Below are 12309 nucleotides of genomic sequence, written 5' to 3'. Positions count from 1 at the left end.
CTTGCTTGAACACACAAGGAATAGCCCAGGAAGGGCGCGCATAGTATCAGCAGCCACTGAAACACGACAGGAATATTCTGTGGTTTCTATTAATAACAGACTCACAGGGACTGCTTAGACGAATTAAATTATGTAACCAGCTAAGTGCTACCTATGATTAAAGACATTTATAACGTGAATATAAAAACATGACATCTCCATATGTCATTGCACAAAACGGGTACCGTGTAGATTGTCTATTATACCGCTGGACCTCAAACTTGTGGTCCACTCTCATTGGAGGGAATGCTAAATTTCAAGTTCTAGACACATCGAAATTAAGACGTAATTTTTTTTGCGTCCAAGTTCACTGACTTCCTGAATCCGTTCGTACACACGCTGGGCCTGGGTTCGGGACCGTTGAAGAACCGTTCCAGCTGACCTGGGTAAGCAACTGGTACTCAGGACAGATAGAGGTAATTATACAACTAGAGAGCTAACTGGTTGCCCAGTTAAACCAACCCAGAGAGCAAACTAGCTAAGCTAGCTGCAATTAGTTAGCTCAGCTAGCCCAGAGAATTAGCTGCTTAGTGGCTTAGCTAGTTAGCTCTTAAACCAGTTAGCTACTTAGCCAGCCACTCAGCTAGTTAGCCGGCTTGCTGGTTACTTAGTTGGCAAGTAGCAGGGCTGCTTTTAGTTCCCTGACGTCTTGTGCTTCCCAAGCAGAGCAGGGTGTGGCCACCTCAGGCTGCCGGCTCCCAGGTGCCAACCTTTTAACGGCGGGAGGGTGGGTGGCCAGCCCGGAGCGGAGCAACCGGTTTGCTGGGTGCTCCGAGGAGCTCCGCCCCCTTCCGAGGGCGGGGCGGCCGGACCGCATTCCCTGGGAGGGTATCTCATGGCTGCTGGCGCCCCGGCCGGCACTCCTGGCTGGCGGGGAACCCACTCCCCCTGCTGCCCTCCCACCCCTGCCCCATCCTGCCAGCCACGCCTTGTCGCCTGGACGACACCCCGACAGGAACCTGAGTTGGCTGCCAAGGCCAGGGGGCAAAGGGCAGAGGCCGGTGCCCCCAGGGAGGGACACGCGAGTGCCCGGAGCACAACTGGGGAATCTGCTGGGAGGGTCTGGAGTGGTGTCCCAGCACTGGGGACTCTGAAGGCAGACCCGCGGGGTCCAGCTCAGCCCCGCGACTCTACCCAGTCTCAGTTTTCTCCTTGAGAAACCGGGAACGACACTCCCCGCTTCATTACCGAGGCTGTGGGGATTAAGGGAGATAAAGAATAAAAACCAGCCGGCCCAAGGCGGGGCCCATAATGGCATTCTAAATATGGGTCCCGAGACTCCCAGTTACCCATCCCACCTGGGAGCTCAGAGCTCGCTCAGACTTTGAAGCCACATCAGCGGGTTTCTAGCTGCGTGACCTGACACAGGGCATGTGTCCTGCGGGAGCCTCGGTCTCCAACCCCCCGGAGAATGGGGCTTTGAACCTCGCCACCTCGAAGAATTCTAAGAGTAAAGGCCCACAGGGCATCTCCCAGTGTCCCCTAGAGCAGGGAGCATCACAAGTGCTCAACCACCGGGTGCCCTGCGCTGACTGGTGTGGCCCAGTGGGCTGGGCGTCATCTAGCAAAGCAAAAGGTCGCCGGTCTGATTCCCAATCAGCGCCCATACCTGGGTTGCGGGTTCTATCCCTGGTGGGGGCGTTGCAAGAGGCAACCGATCTACGTTTCTCTCACATCGATGTTTCTCCTGTCTTTCTCCCTCTCTTCCCCTCTCTTTGAAAATAAATAAAATCTTTTTTAAAATGGGTGTCCTTCCCAGTGAAGGACAGTGACTCAGAGTCATTCAAGGCCAAATACTTAATTAGAGGCAGAAACCAGGCCTCTGGACCCTTGGAAGCCCCACTTCCCACCGGGCAACACTGCCTTCCCCTCTTCAGCGGCCAGTCAACAAAGATGTCTTAAGCACTGGCCCATGCTTAACAAGCAGGGCACAGCTTGAATGGCACTTGTAATATCTTCTAACTGGGCGGCTTCAGCGGGCACCTTAGCCTATCTGAGCCTCATTTTCTCATCAGACAGGGACGGGAACAGCGTGCTCACATACAGATGCCAGAAGCCATCCACAAGTTCATGTGGCATGTACAGGGCTCAGGGGTGCCTAACACCTGAGCTGTTACCCGCTACTGGGCCAAGGCTTCCCCTTTCCAAGCTGTGGGAAAAGGAGGTGCTAATCCCTACCTCACAGCCATATGCAGAGGAGGGTCAACAAGATCTCATTGGCAAGAAGTTTAGAAGAGCACCCAGTAAGAAATCAGGCCCTCACTAAGTGCCAATTCGCTTCCCATCTGGGCTTCTAGAAACTTTCATCTCGCTTCCGTTTGTCAGGCCCCAGTTCCCTAGTTCCTGGGCCACAGCCTTAGCTTAGGCCTCGCCATTCCCCACTGTCCTCCCAACCCCCCGCTGCCCCAAACCTTCCCAATTATCTTCCTACTGCAGTAGATAGGATGTGGGGTTTGGAGTCAGATGATCTGGGTTCAAATCCCAACTTAGCCAGTTCCTCGTTCTGAGGCCTTGTTCAAGTCCTGGCCCCTCTCTGAGGGGCCGTTTCCCCACCTGAAGAATGGGGATGATAGCAGACACCTTACAGGGTTGCTGTGAGGGTTGGGAGTATTTGTTAAACGGCAAAGGGCGGCACGGTGTCTTGGGGGTCCCTCTGATCTCCTTGCCTTTGGTGAGACCCAGGGGAGTGGCTCAGGCAGAGGCCCCTCTCCCAGGCCTCACAAAGGCGAGCGAGGAATCCGAAGGGGCCTGTGCAGCCTGGAGAAGATGCCAACCCCATCCAGGGTCAGACAGCCCTCAGTTCGAATCCCACATCTGCCACCGCCACTGAGGGACCCCGAGCCGGCGCTGGCCCTCACACGGCCTGCCTCCTCCTTCCCTTCAGGAGTCAGAGCTCACACAGACACGCCACTCTTGTGCCTTGTGATGCTTAACAGGGTGACTCTTGGGGCCAGTTTTCTTATTTTCATTTTTTTATATATCACATCATTTAGTGACTTTTTTTTATTATTCTCATTGTGGTTTTGTAGTTCTTTTTAAACATGAAACCAGCGCTTTGCCTTTTAGGCTTCTAGTTAGGCGTTTTTGTGGGTTTCTTTCCTGGTGGCCAATTTAAACGAGCGAGGCAGCGAGACTCCAGGCCTCCAAGCTGGTGTCGGGAGCAGAGCTCTGGGGCCAGCTGCCTGGGTTCCTGCACGTCTCCGTGGCCTGGGATCCACATCACTTAACATTCCTGAACGTCAGGCCGGAACAAGAGTCCCTGGCCTAGAGGTGAGCTGATAACCCACACGCGGTACTTAGAACATTGCTTGGAACATCGTAAGTGCTCAATAAATATTTGCTAGCCACCACTGTTATTATTTTTTCATTATTATTGCTGACATTCCTTGTCAATCTCTCTAATCCTGTTTGCTCTTCATAACGCTTTGGCTGCCCATTAGAACCACCCTGGAAGCTTATTAAAAATACCAAATACCTGCCCTGGCCGGGTGGCTCAGTCAGTGGGAGCGTCATCCCATACACCAAAAAGGTTTTGGGTTCAAGCCCCAGCCAGGGCACATACCTAGGTTGTGGGTTTGATCCCCACTTGGGGCTTGAACAAGCGACAACTGATCAATGTTTCTCTCTCTCCCTTCCTCTCTATCTAAAATAAATTTTAAAAAAATTATCTTACAGTGAGGATTAAAAAAAAACCCCAAAAACGAAAAACAAATACCCTGTCACACCTCAGAGAGCCTGATTTAAATGGGAAATGTATTGGAATGGAATTCAGGTGTTGATATTTAAAAAAAAAAATACAAAAAAAACAGAACACTCCCCAGATAATCCTAACACGAAGGCAGGGTTAAGAAGCACTATCCTATTTCTTTCGTTTGCTGTAAAGATTATATAACAGGAGAGACATGACGTGCCTCCCAGAGACTAGGCCGCCCCAGTCCGCCTCCCCATTGTCAGTCCCGTCTCAGCCTTCAGAAGCACCACAGCAAACGGTCGAACCCAGAGCTGGACGGGCCGGGTCTGCCATGTCCAACTGGGTGACCTTGGTCACGGAACTTGACCTTTCTGCGCCTCAGTTTCTTGAGCTATAAAATGCTTTACAACTGTGAAAGTGTCCTGAGACAATATAAAGTCCTTATGTAAGCTACGTGTTCTCATTAGTTTTTTTATCTCTTTGCAGTAATATTTAATTATAATCTGCTATGATAATTTTTCCACCCCCTTCCAAGAGACAATATATTTGAGTGCTTAGTATATGCTTAATAAATGTTAGTTTGTATTGTTATTAAATCTCTCTGGGCCTCAGTTTCCTTTTAGGTAAAGTGGGGATCATGATAGGCTACTCATGCAACGTTAGAGGAACTGAATTAATACACGAAAGTCGCTTAGCACGCAGCCGGGTGCGTGGTTTTCCACACTCAGCGGTTCTCATTAAGTATCATGACAGACCCGTACCCCTTTCTCAAAACACCCTGGATGCATTATAGGTGAGAATTCAGAATTTTTTCATACTTTAGGAAAATAATAAGGTACATCTACCATATAACATTATGGGGCACCCCCAGTGGGGTCCGAAGCCGTCCTGGGAATTCGGTCATTCGGAACCCGGCCACTAGCCGTGGGACAGGGATAATACACAGCCTCCTGTCCGTTCTCGGCAGGGCGCTGACCCCCAGCTCCCCATCGCGCACAGCCCCTTCGGGGGCAGGCGGCCACTCACGTAGATGAGGCCGGAGTAGTAGCGCTCCCGGAGGTTGTGCAGCACGGAGGCCTCGTTGAGGCACGTCAGCTCGGCCATGTCCTCGGCCTTGCTGAACTTGGGCGGGTTCATGCGCTGGATCTGGTCCCGGGGCAACCGGAGCCGCCTCCCGCTCTCCGCCAGCTCCACCTCGGCCTCTTCCTCGCCCTCATCCAGCAGCGCCGCCGCCTCGAACCCGTGCAGCTCCGAAGGCACCCACACCAGGCGCCGCGCGGTCCATTCCACCTGCGGGGAGGTGCCCGAGCCCCCAGCGCCAGCGCCCACGCCGGGCCCCAGGGGGGCGAACAGGAACGGCTGGGCCGCCTCGGGCACCGGGCCCGGCCTGGGGGGCACCTTCCTCCTGGGCATGGTCATGGTCACCGCCGCCATGGTCTGCAGGGGATGAGAAGGGAATGGCGGTCAGGGGGGCTCCGTCCCCACCCCCAACGTCCCAGGCCAGTCCCCACGGTCTTTCTTCACCGGACCTCTTTTTATAGTTCTGCAAAGTGGGTCCACAGACCTCTTTTTTCATTTCATTCATTCGCCTCTCTATCCATTTAGTCTTCCAATAATTATGTAATATGCCAGGCAGTGAGCCAGGCACTGTCCAAGGCACTGGTCATGCAGCAGCAAACACGCCGGGAAAAGACGCCTGCCTTCCTGAGGCAGTTACATTCCAGCCCCGCGCTGTCCAACACGAAGCCACGGCAGCATGTAGCAACTGCACACTTGAAATGCGGCAAGTGCGCCCTGACTGGTGTGGCTGAGTTGGTGGGTGCGCCCTCCCACAAACTGAAAGGTCGTGGGTTTGATTCCCAGTCAGGGTACATGCCCAGGGTGCGGGTTCGGTCCCAGCTGGGGTGCATGTGAGATGTTTCTCTCTCACGCAGACGTTTCTCTCCCTCTCTCTCTCTCTCTCTCTCCCTTCCTCTCTTTCTATAATCAGTAAAAAGAAAATTTAAAAAAGAAGAAGAAGAAGTGTGGCAAGTGGGACCAAGGAATACAGTTTTCATTGTATTCAACTTTAATTAAATTCAAATATAAAGAGCCCCATATGGTTGTTGGGCACTTGAAATGGAGACTCCAAATGGAGATGGGGGTCTAAGTTGAAGGCACACACCTGATTTCTTTTTTTCTTTTTTTTTTAAATTAATTTATGTACTTTTTAAATACATTTGTCTCTGCCTTCCCCCCACCTCTTTCCCTTGCCCCCTCCCACCTTCCCTCCCTCAGCTCTTCCCCTTTGGTTTTGTCCATGAGTCCTTGCTATATGTTCCTTGACTTTCCCCTTCCCTTCCCTTTCCCTGACCCCCGCTTCCCTCTTGTCTCTGTTGATTTCTTTTCCTTTCAGTGTTGCTGGTCATATTTTCCTTGCTTCTTTGCATTGTTGGTCTGATTTCTATTTGATGACATATTGCAATAAACATGTGGACACACTGAGTTAAATAAAATACAGCATTAACATTAATTTTGACTTGAAAAAAATATTAATATGGCTCCTAGAAAACCTTAAATTATACACTTGGCTTGCATTTTATTTCTATTGAATAGTGCTGCTGTAATCCCAGGAGACAGATAAAAAGATAAATAATTATATAGCATGTTAAATGATGAGAAATGCCAAGGGAAAAAAATAAGGCAGGGAACGGTGGACGTTAGGGCTGAGGGGCGTTGTGGTTTTAATTGGAGTGGCCAGGGAAGGCCTCTCTGATGTGGTGTTCGAGAAAAGGCCTGAGGGGAATGAAGGGAGCAAACCATGGGAATGTCGGGAGGGAGGAAACGCATTGCAGGCTGGGAGAACAGTCAGTGCAAAGGCCCTGAGGCAGGAGTGCGCCTGTGTGTCTGTGGCACTGTCAGAGGCCAGAGAGGCTGGAGTCCGGGTATGGAAGGAGAGAAAGTGGTAGGTGAGGTAAGACTGGGGACAAAGGGGGCCAGATCAGGTCATGATGAGGAACTCGACCTCTTAGACGGGAGCCCCAAAGGGCGCCAGTCTGATGCCCATCACTCAGGTCCCCAGACTGCACCTGGTCTACCCGGGGCCTGCAGAACAGACTTGAATGTCCTTCCTCAGTTCACAGGACCTTCCTTCCCTGTGACCTGACTTCTGTCTCTGTATAATGGGGAGACTGGCCCCATTCATTCACTCCTCCATTCAGTCACCCCTCCCTGCGGCCGTGGAGCCTGGGGACCCCGAGATAAGTGAGGCGGGGCCTTGCCTGGAGGAGCTCACGGTGATCCCCTTCTGCTCTCAGACCACCGCAGCCCCCTGTGAGCTGCGAGCTGCGATGGAGGCACTGGGTGAGTCAGACTGTACTAGGCCCCTCCCCGTCCTCAAAGGGGCCACAGACCAGTAGCGAACAGAACACAGCAATTCCAGGACAGCCTGAGCACCATCAGGAAAGCATGCTCCCTGCCCCTCGTTACGGCCCTGCCCCTGAAGGAGCCTCGATGCTTTTCCACTGCCTCAGACGGCCGCACCACCACCCTACCACGCCAGCCGCAGGAACACCCCATCATCGCGGTCTCCCCCACCTCAGTGCCTCCAGGGCCCCCTCCACCCCCAACATACCCCTGGAGAAGCCCCTCCAGACACCCAGCTCCTCTTGAGGCATCCCCAGACCGGGTCCCGTCAGGCTCTTGTCTTTCCTGCAGAGCCTTTCCCACCGGACACCAGGCTCCAAGCCACGCGTCCCACTGCCTCCTCACGTGCCCAGCACCGGCAGTCCCTGCCCACAGAGACGCTTGCTCCTGGCGCTCTCAGGCCTCCGACCCTGGGCCCCTGCCCACCGACGGCAGGGTTCTACCACCAGCGGGGGGTGTTTTGCCACCTCCTGGGCCCCAAAATTGCCCAGGCTCGCCCCAGGCCTCCTGTGTGGCCCTAATCCACCCAGAGCCCAGCCCCGTCCCTAGGACTTTACCCCCATGCACCCTACCCCACCCACTTCCTCTCCAGCCCTTGACCTTTGATCAGCAAGGGTTTGGGAGTTTTTGCAATCACCCAGTCCTATGTTTTCCCCTTCCTAGAGCCAGGAGCCGGGGCCCCCAGCGCCCTCCTCCTCCGGGCTCAGGAGCCCAGGCCCCCAGCACCCGAATCTTCTAGGGCCGAGGACCCGAGGCCTCCTCCTCCCTTAACCCCAAGGGTTCAAGCCCCTCACCTCACTGCAGTCAGGCTAGAGGTGAGGATGCCTGGGGACTGATCCTGAGGACCGATAACAGCCCTGACCAGGCAGACTGCAGGCCTCAGCCTCGAGCCCCTCAGGCAGCCCCACCCTCTAGCCAGCAGGAACGCCTCTGCCTGGGCTCATTACTGTCACCCGGGCAGGTGAAAGCACCTGCCCTGGGCGGGGCTGAGACTGCTGGACTAGAAAAGGAAAAGGAGCCAGGGATCCGCCCCTGGGGCAAGGGTTGGGGCCCCTGGCATCCAGCCCTCTGACCTCAGCCGAGCGCTAGTACTCAGGAGTCCCCTCCTCCCCCACATCCAGAGACCTGGGCTCCCGGCCCCCTCCTCCCTCAGGCCCAGAAGTCTGAAACCCCAGGCGCCTCGTCCTCAGACCAGGAACTAGGTTCCCAGTCTCCTCCGGCAAACCCAGGATTCTGGACCCCCAGCCCCTCCTCCCTCAGACCCAGGATTCCAGACCCCTAGCCCCTGCTCCAACAGACCCAGGAGTCCAGGCCTCCAGACCCACAGTTCTGGCCCGAGTGCCTTTCTCTCTCAAGATCTAAGAGTTCCGGCCCCCAGCGCCGTCCTTACTCAGACTGGGATTCCTGGTCCCCAACCCCCCTCCTCGGGTCCAGGAATCCGAGAGCCCAACCCACCTTTCCCCGAAACCCAAGCTCCTGGGCTGCCGCCCCCTTATCCCGAAGTACCTCCGCACTACCTGGGGGCGCCAGTCGGAGCAGGAAGCGGGAAGGTGGGGAGGGGGCACAGGAATCCCTGGTCCCCTTCGGAGCTCTCAGGTGCGGCTACCTCCGCGGTCCAGCGCGAGGCGGGGCCACGCCGCGTCACCAGGAGGGAGCCTGGCTCTGATGTCACCCAGCACCTGCTTGGCTTGGGAAGGGGGCGGGTCCTGGAGCCGCAAGCTGGGGAAAGGAGGATGCGGGGAGGCGGGGATGAGCCGGTAGCCAGGTGGGCGGCAGAGGCCGCGGCGGCGCCGGGAGCCCCTCCTTCTGGCGGGTAAAGGTCAGGCGCTCGCTGCGGAGAGGGCTGAGATCTCCAGGGTTTTTGAATCCCGCTCAAGCTTTCTGGGCCTCAACTTTCTCTCTGTGAATTTCGGCCAGTGAAATAAAGAAAACAATGTGGGAGAAAGAGCCCAGCGCGGGGCTTAAATAAGCAATGCCTCACGACATCATCTAATCTCTCTGAGCCTCAGTCTCCCCAACCCTGGAAAGGGGACAGCACAACCTTCAGAGGGTACTGTGAGTACCAAAGAGGGCGACAGAGCGTTATTTTGGCCTCGGGAGCTTCAGCCTCCCCAAGGGTGAAACGAGGACTAAATAGTGGTAAGCGCACCTACTATGTGCCTGGCGTTTTCTGCTCTTAGAACAGCTCTCCGAGTTTTAACTCATAAAATGATCTCAAAGAAAACAATGCGATGGGGACGATGACCATCTCCAAGTCTCCAACGGGAAACCGAGGCACGGAGAGGCGCTCAAGGTCATGCAGTCAGTAAGAGCGGGAGCTGGGTCCAAGCCCGGGTCGTTTTCTGCCATTATAAAGAGGGGTTAGGGGGGGAGCGTGTAGTAGCAGGTTCTCAGAGATGTCACTTTTCTCCACTCCTTTGGTAACGCTCTCGAGCCGGCCTCGCCACCTAAGCCTTCCTGAGTGGGCTACTGTGGGACGGAAAGGCTAAGGGACCCAGCATGCAGCTGGTCTCAGAAGTGTCATCCTCAACCCCGTCCCCTGCAGTAACCAACTCTGCCCAGCCTCGGTTTTCCCCTCCCTGTACAATGGGTGCAGTAGAGCCCGCTTCGAGTTCATATAATTAAAGGGCATTTTTGGTTCCAAAAACAAAAGCGCCCAAGTACACGGTAGGTGCTCAGATACGCCTTTCCCCACCCCTCTGCCCCTGCCAGTCCGGACCCGTATCTCTGGTCCGCAGTTTTTACAAGTGAAAACAGAGACACTGTCATCTGGGGGCGGGGGACCGAAGGCGATGACTCAGGTATTAAAGAGTTCAAGGTCCCAAAGCGAGCCTCAGTTTCCCCACCTACGGAATGGGCCCGGGGCCGGCAGCGAGGACCCCGACCCGGCATCGCACACAGTAGGGACTCGAGTTGGGGGGAGTACAGACGCCCCCCGCCCCGCCCCCGCTTCCCGGCGGCTGTCCCGCAGCACGCCCAAGGTGAGTGTCCCTGTCACCGCTCCTGCCCCTGCGATCGCGTAGGGCTCCATGGCCACGTTGGCAGCCTCGAAGCCCCAGCCTCCCAGGGCCCAGCCCAGCTCCGCCGCCTCTGGCGGGCAGCGAGTCCCGGGGCACTCACTCACCGGCTTCCAGGGCCGTCCCGAGGCTTCGGCCTGAGGAGAAAGAGGGGCGGGCCCGTCAGGAAAGCCCTGCCCACACGAGCGCAGCAGGTACCAATCGGTCTCCGCTGCGGCAAGCTCTGGCCCCGCCCATTGGGGACGCGCCGCCAATCAAGAGAAGCAGCTGGTGGGAGAAGCCAATCAGAAGTTGTCGGAGTGTGCCAGCCGTGGGAAAAGAACCGCGCCTGAGCTCGGAGCTAGACAGTGCGGTTGTGGGCGAGACCCGAGGCCTGACGGACAGCGGGTTTGACCAATGGCAAGGCTTGGGGGGCGGCCTGGGGCGGGAGGCCCAAGGGACCGGGGTGAATGGGCAGCTTTGTACGCGAGGAATGAATCAGGGCCTTTGTAAGGGCCCGCGTAGGGTGGGGGGGGCGGCTGGAGGCCGGAATGCCTGGGTCCCCGGGGAGCTGGCGGGCAGGAGAGATGAGAGAGAGAATTCACTTTTGTCGAACACCGACCGCGTACCAGGCACTCTCCCAGGCTCTCACCCACCGGGGAGGTGTGGGCGATACTGTCAGTAATAATGATCATGTACTGAGTGCTCGATGAATGCCAGGAGCTGTGCTAAGCGCTTTACCTGCATGATCTCATTTAATCCTTACAACTAGCGTTTGGAATTGGTGTTATTAAGATCTTCATCTTCCAGATGAGGTAAACCGAAGCTTAGAAAGAGGGTGTTAACTGCGGAAAGTCACAGAGCTGGCAAGTGACAGAGTAAGAACTTGGATCTCGCTAAATCTGACCCCAGAACTTCTGCACTTAACCACTATGCTACACCCAATCGTTGGTTCATGTTTCCCAACTTACAAATGGAAAACCTGAAGCGACTTGCCAAAGCCAAAGGAAAGACTCTGCTGTACCCCGAGGTGGTGACCGTGTCCGAAGCTAAGCTGTTGCTGGTGAGCCGTGCACCATTGTGGTCTTTGAGCTGTATCCCCATTTTACAGGTGCACGCCGAGGCTCCAGGAAGGGCAAGGAGATGGAGTGGGAGCTGGCAGTTGCCTGTCTATCAAGCCCCAGGCCAGCCTGCCAGCCTGGCTCTGCTGCTTAACAGCTGTGTGGGCTTGGTTCAGTTGCTGGCTTTTTTTGAGACTGCGTTTATTTCTGCATCTGTAAAATGAGGATGATGGCCTTTCTGCCTCCACTCTGATAATCCCCCAAACACACAGACTGTCTACTGCCAATGGGATCCTGTTAAACTTTATTCTGATGGCTCACCTCCTCTACTTAGAGCCTTGCAAGGCTCCATCTCAGAGTAAAAGCCAATGTTGACACCATGGCCCACAAAGCCCTTCACGATGGGCCCTGCCCCCACCTGCCCCCACCCCTGAGGCCCTGTCTGATCTCCTCCCTTTCACTTGGCTCCAGCCACACTGGCCTTCTGGCCTTTCCTCAGTTCCTCAAACACTCCCCAGGCATGGGTCTGCCCCAGGGCCTTTGCATTTGCTCTTCCTTCCACCAAAAATGTTCTTCCCCCAAGTTTTGCATGGCCGCACCTCTCTCACATTGTCAGGCCTGCTCTAATGTCACCTCCTCCAGGAGGCCTTTCCTGACCATTGCATATAAAGTTCCCCTCATCACTCTCTCTCCCCATGACCCTGCTTTATTTTAGCTCATGACTAGTGGAGTGTTTGTTTGTTTGTTGGCTTATCTGTTTATCATCAGTCTCCCCACTAGAATGTAAGTCCCATGAGGGCGAAGATCTTCGATGTGTTCCGTGCTGGTTCTTCAGGGCCTGGCACACAGAAGGCGCTCAATAAGTGTTTTTTGCATCGCTACTAACACATTTTGTACTGTGTGAATTAAATGAGTCAATGCATGAACAGTCAATGCATTGGGAAAAAGCTAAAGAAACCGAGAATGATTATTATTACCATTGTTACTTATTGCCCTACAAAAAGCCTTCCGATAGCATGCAGGAGAGGACCAAGAGAGAAAGTCCAGAACAAGGGGAAGAGCCAGAGAAGGGAAAAGGTTGAAAGGCAAGAGATGGGGCATGAAGAGACAGGGGGAG

General features: G+C 55.0%; 1 protein-coding gene across 3 annotated transcripts in view; it reads right to left on the bottom strand.

The window, feature by feature from the left end:
- Positions 1 to 10310, bottom strand: part of MYH14 (myosin heavy chain 14) — an 80436-nt gene extending 70126 nt beyond the window's left edge. Inside the window, exons 1-4 of one of the 3 annotated variants that reach the window (XM_054588751.1) lie at positions 10260 to 10303; positions 9285 to 9477; positions 8642 to 8854; positions 4757 to 5167 (exon numbers count right to left, since the gene is read on the bottom strand). In XM_054588751.1, coding sequence (XP_054444726.1) covers positions 4757 to 5164 — 408 coding nt within the window. In that variant the 5' untranslated portion in view covers positions 5165 to 5167; positions 8642 to 8854; positions 9285 to 9477; positions 10260 to 10303. Of the gene's footprint in view, positions 1 to 4756; positions 5168 to 7929; positions 8041 to 8641; positions 8855 to 9284; positions 9478 to 10259 lie in introns of those variants that run through there. The other 2 variants (XM_054588752.1, XM_054588753.1) reach the window with 2 other exon arrangements.
- Positions 10311 to 12309: the final 1999 nt, after the last annotated feature.

Source organism: Pteronotus mesoamericanus, unplaced genomic scaffold, assembly GCF_021234165.1.
Source record: "Pteronotus mesoamericanus isolate MK-2021 breed Mesoamerican mustached bat unplaced genomic scaffold, CSHL_Meso_final scaffold_137, whole genome shotgun sequence".
Classification (NCBI taxonomy): Eukaryota; Metazoa; Chordata; class Mammalia; order Chiroptera; family Mormoopidae; genus Pteronotus; species Pteronotus mesoamericanus.
This window is presented reverse-complemented; position numbering and strand designations above follow the sequence as displayed.